Source organism: Ciconia boyciana, chromosome 1 (assembly GCF_034638445.1).
Source record: "Ciconia boyciana chromosome 1, ASM3463844v1, whole genome shotgun sequence".
Classification (NCBI taxonomy): Eukaryota; Metazoa; Chordata; class Aves; order Ciconiiformes; family Ciconiidae; genus Ciconia; species Ciconia boyciana.
The window spans coordinates 186021690-186034009 of NC_132934.1; the positions used below are offsets into that span (position 1 = coordinate 186021690).

General features: G+C 35.7%; 1 protein-coding gene across 4 annotated transcripts in view; it reads right to left on the bottom strand.

The window, feature by feature from the left end:
* The window catches only part of VWA8 (von Willebrand factor A domain containing 8), a 197133-nt gene that overhangs the window by 135500 nt on the left and 49313 nt on the right, over positions 1–12320 (bottom strand). For all 4 annotated transcript variants that reach the window (XM_072850135.1, XM_072850134.1, XM_072850133.1 and 1 more), the window contains exons 10-14: positions 11498–11629; positions 10028–10162; positions 9870–9947; positions 3433–3593; positions 2319–2432 (exon numbers count right to left, since the gene is read on the bottom strand). In XM_072850135.1, coding sequence (XP_072706236.1) covers positions 2319–2432; positions 3433–3593; positions 9870–9947; positions 10028–10162; positions 11498–11629 — 620 coding nt within the window. The remainder of the gene's footprint in view (positions 1–2318; positions 2433–3432; positions 3594–9869; positions 9948–10027; positions 10163–11497; positions 11630–12320) is intronic.

A 12320-nucleotide genomic window follows, 5' to 3' on the forward strand; every position in this document is an offset into this window, starting at 1 on the left:
TTCCTCAAGGGCTGATGAGAACAGTGCCCTCTCTACAGAGTGGTTCACTGATGCCAAAGAAGCCCCTAGCCAAAACCAAGGAAGTGGATACATGTTTGCGTTACTTTACGCTGGCTTCTTTTGAATAAGTCAGTACAGAATAAAGTTGAACAAGGGCCAGATTGAACGTTTCACCTGCGAGAAGGTAGGATTCTCTGCACAATGGACTTCAGCTAATTCCATACCAAGAATTTTCATCTGTATCCAAGATGGTGCTAAACGGTCACACTGAGCTTCCAGATGCAAAAATGCCTACACAGTGGGGTTTCTGTTTGCTTGTTTAAGATCAAGTACTAATCAGAAATGTATTCCTGTCTAAGACAACAGACACCCCTCATTTATGGATTAGAGGGTGAAAGCTTACTGTCAGTCAAATAGATAATTTAGAGCTTAGCAATTCACAATACGCTATGTTGCAAAACATTAAGGTGGCTAGGTAAAAGCAGTACACTGCGATCTGAAGGGAAGGGGGACAGCCTTCCGAGGAAAGCCAAAAAAAGACTTTTGGAGCCTCCAAAGTAGTCAAAAGCAATGCACAGTTAGCACTGAACAGTGGAACCAAAAGGTTACTCAATGACACTGGAGGGAAGGAAAGTGTGTACGGAGGTGGGACAGTAAGAAGATGGGTCTGCAGAATGGTCATTGAAGAAGACAGCTTGCACAGGTCTTCATGGTCTAATAGATAATGAAGGTTATAAGGGAGTCCACTGCCAAAACAGCCATGGTTAGAATAAACAGGGTGACATAGAATCCAGATGTAAAGCTCTATTCTTATGAGAGAGATTTGATCCAGGAAGAGGGACAGTACTGAACATGAATGTGTGATAAATTGTCTAGGTTTTTGGAGCATATTGGCATGAACTAAATGGCACCATGCAGCAAGCAAAACAGCACAGCCACTGCCATTCTGCCTGAAAGCACCATGGACAAGACCACGAACACGGACCAGGGAGGAGATTCACACAATGACTAGATGTGTCCTGAAGTACAAAGTCCAATGCAAAGTTGGGATACCATCCAAGATGGATCCTTGGAGCTTTTTTGCTTCTCTTTTCAAAGTCTGGGCTTAAAATCCTGATAAACAAAACACTTCCCTGACACATAGTTCTTCACTCAAAGAAAACAAAACATGCAGGAAATGCCCATCTAGCTGGGTGTATGGCCCCAGCAGCATGGATACAATTTGCCACAAGTAGGCTTAGATTACATCATACCTACAAAAAAATCAAAATAAATGCTACAGAAAACTTAAATTGAAGTTTGTTTTGTTTTTTTTGAAAAAACAAAACAAAACAAAAACAAAAACCCACAGTATTTTGGCTCAAAAGGGAACCAGAAATAACAAAACAACCAGGTAATAAAAGAAAAACAGCTTTTCTAAAGGGTGGACTACGAAGAAAGTCAAAGAAAAAAAATCGTATTCAGTGAGACAACTGAGAGAAATGGGGTGGCACATCATGAGTGCATCCCTATTATAACCAATAAGGCCTCTTCAAAGTTTGGGCACATGCACACCCTGCAGTGTAAATATGAGCAGGCACACCCGACATAAAACTTCAACTGTTTTTTCAGAGGTTAGAGCCATTTAACAATCACAGTATGTTTAGCTCCTTACATATTACTGAATATCAGATTGCATTTGTTTTGACAGATGCTCAACAATATCCCTCCCATTAACTAAAATTGGTCATCAGTGTTTGACTATGTATCAAGTATGGCCTCAGAGGACAAGAAAACGTTTCTATCTGTGGAATGTTTCTAGCAGACAAGTGGAAGTGAAGAAACAAAAAGAATAAGCATAATGGGTCCCAACCCATCCTTAGGATTTCCTGCCCCATATTAGCTGTAGATTAAATACCAGCTTTCTAGCTAATGAGGCAAAAGAAAGTAACAAGCTGTATTTAACTTCAACTTAGCTTTATTTTCCAACACTCTTAATAAACTGTTCCAAAATTAAATATTATATACCTTTATATCTGATTTTATGTACTTATAATTTCTCTTCAATTTCTAACTCCTTCTATTAAAGGACATTGAATGTTTTCCTTTTAGTTCAAGCACTCTAAACAGGATATAATTTTCCCATGCCACAAAAAGAAAAAAACCTCATAAGGAAACTGACGTTTAAAATATGTTTCTCTTAGTGATGAGAAGGTATCAACTTAATAGAAAAGCATTTTGCATGCTGTTTTTGTTAAAAAAAAAAAAAAAAAAAGGAGATTAAGGTCTTTACAAGATGAAATGCTGTTTGCATTCTATAGTCGTAGCTGACACTTTACCTTTCTTGTAGTTTCTCATCAGAGATCTGTAATTCTTCTTTTAAGTTTTGGTATCTATCTTGCCTTAACAATCTGGTGCCGTCATAGAGGGTCAGTTCTCTGTCATGTATTAGTCTGTTTGAAAATCAAGAAAATGAAAAATAAAAAATTCTGTCTTACCAGTGGAGTGTGCATAAATGGCATGAAACAGCCATTTTGTTATACTTATACCAAGTAATATACTTCTGTTTTGTTTCTTGAAGCAATATATTTCAGTTGGCTTTAACGATTAACATACATATAGACCCAGCTGTTATTTTTTTTATGCAGAAGTTGATCAGATATAAAGCATGCACATGTCAGAAGAAAAATCAGAAGGCAAAGCTAAACTGATTAAAAAGGGAAAAAACAGGCAAGCATAATTCTCTCTTCTGCCCTTCTGCATACATATATATATATATATATAATAAAAGAAGGGACAAAATGTTTTTGCTACAACCTGCTTTTAAAATTGGTGATGTCCTTTAAGTTTGCAAAAGGCAGTATACGATGCAGGCACATGAAATAGCAGAAAAATCTGACGTGACAGTATAGATTATTATTAACATGGTATTTGCTATTACTACTTCTGTTCTTCAAAGTTTAATTTATTTTTTATTGAATTATGAAATGATGTTTATAAAGTGTTCTTTGCAATCAATATAAAGTATGCTTTTACATATAACTGTAATGATCACATTTTACTTAGAAGCAGAATGCATTCAAAGTATTTTAAACATTTTCTGACATCTTGAATTTTCAAATCATTGCGCAAATATTACTAATTTTTAGATTTCATAAGCTTAGAGTAAAATCTAGCTCATTCTTCACTTCAGACCTACATTCCGTATTTAAAAAGAGCTGAAATTTCCTGTATTATTATAGACTTACAAAGAACATGAAAGAATTGCTTCTGCTTTTAAGTATGTAAAGACTGAACATCACATATTCTATGAAACTTCAATGCTCAGCTTGATCTTCACCGTATTCTTGAAGTTATAAAGTCATATTCACTAGAAGGAACTTAATTTCTCAGTATGCACACACTCAATAAACATGTCACGCACACCCAACTTATCCGTGCTCACATCCTGACCTTTGAAGTACGGCTAGAGTGCCAGGGTTAATTCGATGAATGCCATCAAGAATAACAAGCTTTCCTTCCAGGGCAGCAGTAACAAGTGGAGATGGTCTCCAAGCAGTGTCTCCATTAGGAAGAGTATACCTTTGCTGCAGCAAATCTCTAGCCGTCATATCCTGTAAGTATCAATTCATCAGAAGAATATATTTATGCTCGATTTTCTTCAAGTACATGCTTCCTCCTTAAAAAACTGCATCATGTTTTTTCTGAGAATATACCCAAAGAAGATTAGCAGGAAATCTTCAATTACTTTTCCAAATACCATTAGAAATACACACACGAATCTACAGACACACTATGTTAAATAGTCTTTGGAAGTTCTAGACTTGCCAATATCACCTCTTTGAAACCAGAACAAAAGCCTTCCCCCCCCCCACTCCCCAAAACATAATGCAAGCATATGACAACTTGTACACAGCTTTGTGTACAGAAGGGGGCAGCAATTTACACCTGGAACAAACAAGAGTAATTTATTTCATATAGAAGCCACCTGAAAGAGCAAAGATTTCATCATTAATTGTGAACATAAACCAGCATGACATTCCACCTCTCAGCAGGAAAATACAGTGGAAGCATCAGAGAATAAAGGACAGAGTAAGAAAGAAGATATAACACACAAAATATCAAAAGTACATAGCATATCACAAAATAATGCTCAAGGGATAAATCAAAACCAAAGGCAAAATCTAGCATATCCTCCAGCACACATATTTTAGATGTCCCATTATAACACGTAAGCACTAGAGCAACAAAGACGTAATAGCCATTTTGTGACCTGGAAGATGAAATTCCTTCCTCAGGCTGTGCTGTGAACACAACTTAACCTAAAATCAGATGAGAAAAATATTTTCTATTGTAGCTGTAGCTTCTGCATATGTCCTTTTCACAACTAGAAACCCTTTGAACTTTAAGGAATAAAAATAGAACACATTACGTCATATGGACTGAATCATTTCCTCTTTCTACATTTCCTTAAAAGCCTTAAAATAACAGGACAAAGTCTGGTTCCTTCAGTGCTTCCACATTTGTATAATTTAAAGTCCCACATTCAAATCCACAAAACCAGACCATATTTTTATTGTTGTATTTCTGTTTTTTTACTGCTGCGTTTGCTCTTTTCTATTTTATTAATGAATTAGACTAAAACCAGAATGCGAAACGTTTTTATCAAAGCCAGAGAAAAAATAAGTGTTTTTAGGACTTGCATCAGAAGTGTGCATTCAGTAGCTAGTAAATGCTGTATAACTGAATATTCAACTAACACACCTCTGCCAATTCACTTCTAGAGGAATGAAACAAGGTACAGTATGAATTGATTGGGAGCCTAGTATGCTATACAGAATGTCCATCTGTAATTCCAACAACAACTTGAGAACCATGCATTAATTTTCTGGAGATAAACTCAGAAATGTATTTTGCTTCGAAATATTTTCTGAAATATAAAATGTTTAGATCATAATTTAAATGGTTGAATGAGATTCAATGTAGTGATGCATTAAAAAGAAGTATCATTCGCTAACACCTGCGCAGCTTCTCCGAGGGATTTGTTTTATGGCTAAGTACCTGCCTAGTGATTTATTGTTTCTATTTATTTACTCTAAACCATTTTTTTAAGATAAGATATTAAAAATATAACATTACGAGATAGAGTGTTATAATACTCTAACACTAAAAATCCCTCCCTTTGGAGGCGAGGTAATAGAAGTATATGAATTATTTTTTTTTCCCCTTATTTTGGGCAAAGCAATGGCCTTGTGAAACAAAATGCTTATTTTAATTTGTAACAGTCACTGTAACTTACGTGTTTTACATTGTGTTGTTTATTTTCTAAAGTATCTCGTATACAGGAAAAAAAGAAGTTTAGGAGAGAAAACAAGTAGGATAACTCCTGTTCCACAGCCTTTAGCAGCTACAGCAATACAAGCCTCCAACCTAGCCGTTTTTCATGGCTCGCAGCTACTCATGTTCTTGGCAATTATAAGGTGAAAAAATCTATGTTTCCTGCTTTTCTTGCCAATTTGGACTCATATTTTGTTAGTATTTCTCAAATAAAAAATTGGAAGGCATTTGTAAAGAAAAATTATGAGGTCATGCAAAAAAAAAAATAAAAAAAAATCCTAGAAACAAAAACATCACAGTACACAAACACTAGTGATGTGCTTATAAGACTGTTTTTGCTGGGGAAGAAAAGGAGCAAGTTGCTGGAAAACTGTTATAACATCACTTTGAATGTTGCTTCCCCCCGGCCCCCAAGTTTCAAGGGGGAGAGAAAATGTTTTATTTTAAACAATTTAAACCAAAAGTTCCCTAGCTCCAGTTCACAAAGAACTAGCTGGCTGCTGCTTCTCATTTGCTGTTACTTAACTGCACTTAAAAACAAACCTTTCCTAATCAGGATGAGTTTCCTTTGTCAGCAATTTGCCTACATGGAATTGCATATAATGAGAAATCTGTATAATGATGTCAGATATCACAAATGAGACAGGAACTGTTCTGACCAACTGTTAGTATAAGAGATGATCTATGTGCTCAAAAGGCATGGGAACCCTTGGTTTAGGTAAATTTGATTCTCATCTCACAACATGAAAGCTTTTAGAAGTTTTTTTCTGTGAAATCAATATAAAGAGCTATGCCTTTTCACACTATTCAAGCCCTTAAATCAACTTCCGATGAAAGAATGATGAAGCAAATATTAAAAAGTAAACATTATATATAGAAAAAAATCTAAGAATTCATTTCTTCACAGAGCCTGAAGAAAAACAGCGCTATTGCTTCAGACCAATGATAAGTGCACCACTACTTATTTTTGTGCCTGCATAAATTATTGGAAAATAAAAATGAACCATAGGCCAAATAAAAGCCTCCGTAATTTTAGAAATGGATTTAGGACAATATGGTGTCTCTCTCAAAAATAAAAAAGACACTTTTTTGAACTAAAGTAGAAAAATCTGCTAAACTTACAGCATTATCAAACTCCTCAGCCATCATTGCTGAATTACTGTATAAATTAATACATTTAATATTTGTTCTGTCATTAAATTATCCTATTACTTTGCTATGCATATTTTAAGAAAAACAAATGCATTCTTAAAATTTATCAGAAGATGTATAGCTCAGCTACATTCAATTATTTTTTTACACACTGCCTCCTGTAAAAACTTTTGAGATTACGTAAGACATTGTACATAGGAAATATCTATACATATAGATACACGTGTGGATCTTACATAGACTTGACTACACAGGAATTTATAGCAAACAACGTGCTCACAAACAGTCATTTATTTGCCTTAGCAATACTGCTTGATATCACCAAAAAGCCTCTCTATAAAAACCCTCTGCCCTTTGAACTTGATCAAACCCTGGTGAAACCAAAGGAAAGGTTCACTTCAGTGGGAAATACTTCAAACCCTTTGCCTAGATTTTATTTCTGTAGGAATTACAGATCCCTCTGAAAGAAAGATGTTTACTGAGTAACTAATTTCATTGTCAGCTCTTCTCATGTGTCTCCAAAAAGGAAGTCTTCTGCTCCTATTCAGTGAAGCCATACTAATTACAGGTAGGATGTTGAAAAACAGTGGCCATGTTTTTAACCAAATAATTGTCTAATTGTGCTGGTGAGTACCCAATACTGTATTGCATGCAACAAAACAAAGGTTAGGGTGTGCCTGTCCTTAAGCAGGTTTGTCAAGTTGCGAAAGTTATTTTCCTGGAATGATTTAAAAATATGTTTACAGTGACAAGTGTGGAGAGAAGTATGCAGGCTAGCTGGACACACTCAGTTCTGGCTCAGAAACCACATGCCTATCTTAATATACCACTGTACAGAAGGTAATAGGCACTGCTAGGAATCCAGGTACATTACTATGAACATAACATTGCATTGACGAGGCTATGTAGCTTTGGAACCCAAATCTGCTCAAACCTGGCCACACTAAAGCATAAGAAAAGGGCACAAATAATCTATCTGACTCCATCTATGCAGACACAGTTTCAGAGTCTGTGTCTTTATCAGCTGAAGCCACATAAGGAGAAGGAAAAGCAGTGGGATCCTGTCTGGGGAGGTTCTCAACAGTGCAGAAAAACATAAAATGGATGGTATTTCTTTTTTCATCATCAGTAATATTTCTCTTTTCTATTTTCTCTCACTGTTTGTCTCTTTCAACCCTTCGACCTTACCACCCATTTCTGTCAGTGTCTCTCCCTCCCCACGTGCCACTGCACTTCCAAATCAGCTGCCACTGCCATTTCTTCCTTTGGAGGTCTCCATGCTGCCTGGGAAAAATTTAAATAAGCAAGGGGATGGAAGAAAGAGACTAGTATATTGCATTAAATCTGATGCTATTATTCCCCTACAGCATTGCCAATTATCACGTACAACTGTAAATCCTGTGATATTTGGTGTATTTTGACTCACAAGGTCATGGGAGACTCTTGACTTCGTGTTTTATTTGAGAGTGTTTTCATTCCTCAAGGTTATGGAGAAAACATTACATGTGCCATCTCTACTGTGAAAAGCTAGCAAATTAATTAATTCTACTTTTTAATCTTGTAATTTTTCAGTTTATGTCATGAGGTTAGATTGTATCAAGATCTAAGACTGACAATTCTTTCCAAACACATACTGAGTGACCACTGGCTATGGGAGATCTCTGTTAAGCATGACAGAGCTTGGGGTTTGCAAAAACCTCTAGTGCTGTGAGAAAGCCTGAAGCACTGTTGGGATAAAATCAAAGGGAAAAACCCTAAATATACAGCAGCCGCACTGCGTCGTGTTTACTGTACTCCGAGACAACTGACAGCTCCAAAACCTTCATTCCCTTATTATTCTGCATGTCCGGCCTTCCTGGAACCATTACCACTACTTCTATGTTAAACTTTGTAAATACTGAGTAAAATGTAAAGTTTGTAAAAACATTCACTCTGCCCTTACTTTTTCAATTACTGTAAATTTCTTCCTCTAACTCATGCAAAATGCAGCTACAACAATAAGCTCCTTGCAACCACCTTGAAAGCCCATGGATGCCCTTAAGATGTCTCCAGTTCTTCCTTCTTGCCATTTTACCCCATGACTGCCATTCTAAGGCAACTATGTCAACTGTCTGTGTGTCTCACAAACAGCGACAATGCGCTCTTCTCCCCAAATTTATCTTTAAAGCCACATCTGTACTAAGACACAACATAAATAAACTAGCAACAATTAGGTTAAGGGCTGAAGAAGATTACTGTCTGTTTGTTATAGCATCTATGAATAATGAAGTTAATATTCATTGAATGTAATATGTATATATTACATTTAAACACCAGCCCTCATTTTGTATTTCTAGGATGCAACATTTTTTAACATGGAACCTTATCTTCTAATCTCTACTGCAACACAGTCCTACCACAACTGTAATCATCAGACTAAACAGAAATGTAAAAAAAGAAAAAAGGCACAAAATCTATAATATTGATTAAAATTCCACGTGCAAGGCATCAGAAGAAATAAACACGTAGGAGGATGTTAGGCAATCTTGACAGAAGAAACACACCAAAAAAAAAAAAAAAACAGACCAGAAGAAAGATTAAGCCTATGGAACATGGGAAATAACTTTACAAAAATTCCCCAGAAACATAAAACCAATTACGTATTTTCAATACGATAAAGAAACTGTCTGCCATAATAATAAAAAAATAGTGTTGATAATGGAGAATTCCATTATAAGATTAAATAGCATATGGACAAACAAAAAAAAGGAAAGACAAAAGGTCTTCCGGAGGCATTCAACATGCATGAATTACAAGTGGTCACCACTCTGACCTAAAGGCAGGAAACATACTTTATAAAGGGAAAAAAAAAAATCCAAAAAGGAGAAGACACAAAAGGCAAAGTTTTCTTTATGACACAGTCATGCCAAATCACAGAATGAGTTGTCAATTCTCTGTGGCTAGGAGAAAGACCTACTGTGTGTTAAACGATTCTCCTTATATTTTATTTAGATTACCTCTCCTTCACGTTCACAATGAAGTCGATAAAATCGAAGGAAAGCAGTATCAGGGATAGTTTATATGTAATAAAATTGTACTATCTATATTGCTGCACAGTACCCCCTCTGTTTAGACCTGCAATAAAAAGAGATCTTAGGTGAGCATTCTAACAGAGAGAGTAAAAAAATGCTCTATACCAATCAGAAAACTTTGCCATCTTTGAAATCTTCACTATTCATAATTTATTTAACCCACATCAGTGATTATCAGTGACATTAAAAGCTGCAGCTGTATATGAACATAGCTGCAGCTTTTAAGATCACTGAGAAAGAGAGAGAGAGAATATACACAAAGAATCGACGTCTGTGTATTATACTTTGGATCATATTTAAAGCATGATCATCAGCAGATAGTTTACTTACCTGGTACAACATGATAGGTTCTATGCTGTATCCCAGTATATCAGCAAACTCCTTAGCGATAACTGTTTTGCCACAGCCCTAAAAAGTTAAAAACTAAGAATCAGATTACATTCTAAGGAACATGGGGAAGAAGGGAGAAAACGAATTTAAATTCTTACTTTTCCTCCAATTAAACACATATCTTTAACCATATGCGATTGCATCATTTCTGCCAACAGTTGATTATGGCTGGAAGTCCTTATGAAAGTCTCTGACTGAGGATGCTTTTTTAACAGCCCAGTCCCAGCTGGAACCTATAACGAAAAAAAAAATCAAAATGCTAAATAAGCTATACTGCGATAACTCTGTGTGTGGACCGGGTTACGCCTCTCCAAAACTACTGTTTGCTGATAACTGTCATCCATCAAACCTAAATCTTTTGCTTAAAAAATGTTAAATCATATCATTTCTAATAGACAACTTCCTTCACACCTCCTTTGTCCGCTTTTCATGAAAAAGAAAAATGCAAAATGTGAACCAATTCCATTACAGCATTGGGGTCTGCAAACAACTTGAGGCTGTTCATGCTAGAGACAAAATACAAAAATCACCAATATTTATTGCTCATCAGAGAAACATGGAAGAGAAAGAGCAATTTGTACTGTGAACATCTGAAGGAGCTACTTTGACCAGAACTTTGGAGAGTTTCAATCGTTCCCCACATTAAGGCACTTGCTCTGTTTCCACTTCATGGTCTAGCCTGGGAATTTTCATCTGCCAACTCCTTATGCCCTCCTGTTACCGAAGAGACATTCTGCAGACATATTTTCAGAAGGTATCACCTACACAACAAACAAAAGCAAAAATCTTCCCCTCAAAAAAGAGTTGAATCAGGCCCCTACAGACTCACCTTTTTCTGACAAATTCCCATTTCCTGCTGTTCCTCTTTTCACTTTGTCACAGTACAAACTCTATGAGGATATTCCTCACCAATGTTAATATGATCTCTCTCTGACTCCCTCTAATTCACCTTCTTTACAGACTCTATAGACTCTCCAAATTCAACATTAACTTCAAATTCTCAGATCAGCATCTGTTTCCTGAATAAGACCTTATTTCACCACCTAGCAGGTCATAAACTTCATTGGAAGAAACTCAAACTAATCATATTTGATGTGGTTACTTTTGTTCCATTTTCCCAACATCCTGTGTCGGAACATTACCAAGCACTCATTAGATTTTATTTGAAGTGTAGACAGACTATTGTTTTTATTAAAAGAAAAAGGGAAAGCAGCACCAAGAGCACCACAAGTACTCTCTGTTATTCTAATCCAATAAAAAATTATGATGTTTAGAGGCTTTGCTTTCATCCATTCTTTAGCATTTCTTTTAACACAAGAAACTTAAATGAATCCCATGCAGGCAAGTATGAGTTTATCTAGAAATAAAATCTCGTGTATCCATAACCTAATATTCCAGTATCTATTGGACAAACACTTTTGTAATAAATATCATGTATTACACTACCAAAAAATGTTCAGTGCAAATGAGTTTTAGTATCAAGTGTAAGTGTCAAATTCTCAATGAGATGAAAACAAGTTAATAATATCTAAAAACATATATAGTTTGATGAATATATAAATTCATACCTGGAATGTCACTTCTTTTTCACCAATCTGGATAGTTACATCAGCCTTGAAGGGTTTGTTTCCAAGTACACTTTCTACTTTTGTAATCCTTCTGGGAAGCAAGTGGCTTTCTGAATCTTGAAGCTCAAAACGCTGTAGAATTAGGGGAGTGGGGAAAATTAATTATTAAATACAGCTTTCTGGTTTTTAAAACTGTTCATTCTGAAAACAGGGCCAGAAGCATATCGAAGATTAATTGCTTGTGAAATCCTAAATCCATTTACTTCAACTTTTACTTCACGTACCTATGTTCACATTCTCAATGTCCTGTATATTTTACATTTAAAACCAAAGCAAAAAGATCGTATACCATCTACTTATTCTGACTGTAGTGACAGATGTGAAAATGTCATATGGTGACTTTGCCAAGTCTTAGCCTGACAGACTGAAATAATAAGAGAAATGGATGATAGCCTTTAGCATGTGTAATAATAGATTACCTATCTCTGCAGGTCATTATAACCAATTGCAGATTTCAACATCTGGCTACCAATAAAAATAACCATCAAACATTATGTTTACTTAGCTCTACAGCCTTATCATACAATGAAAATTGAGGACAACCTGTACAAATTAAGCCTTCAGCATGTTCTGGGTATATCAAGGACAAAAACCAGGACATTTGTCTTCCCAATCCTCTTTTGAGCATTATACTCTCTATTTTATGCTGTATATAGAAAGCATGAAAAACATGTAACAAATCCTGTAAAAAGTCTATTTTGTTGGGGAAGGGGAAGTCATATCAGGGGGCTTTATGCACAAAACAGCCACTAACTGAAATTAC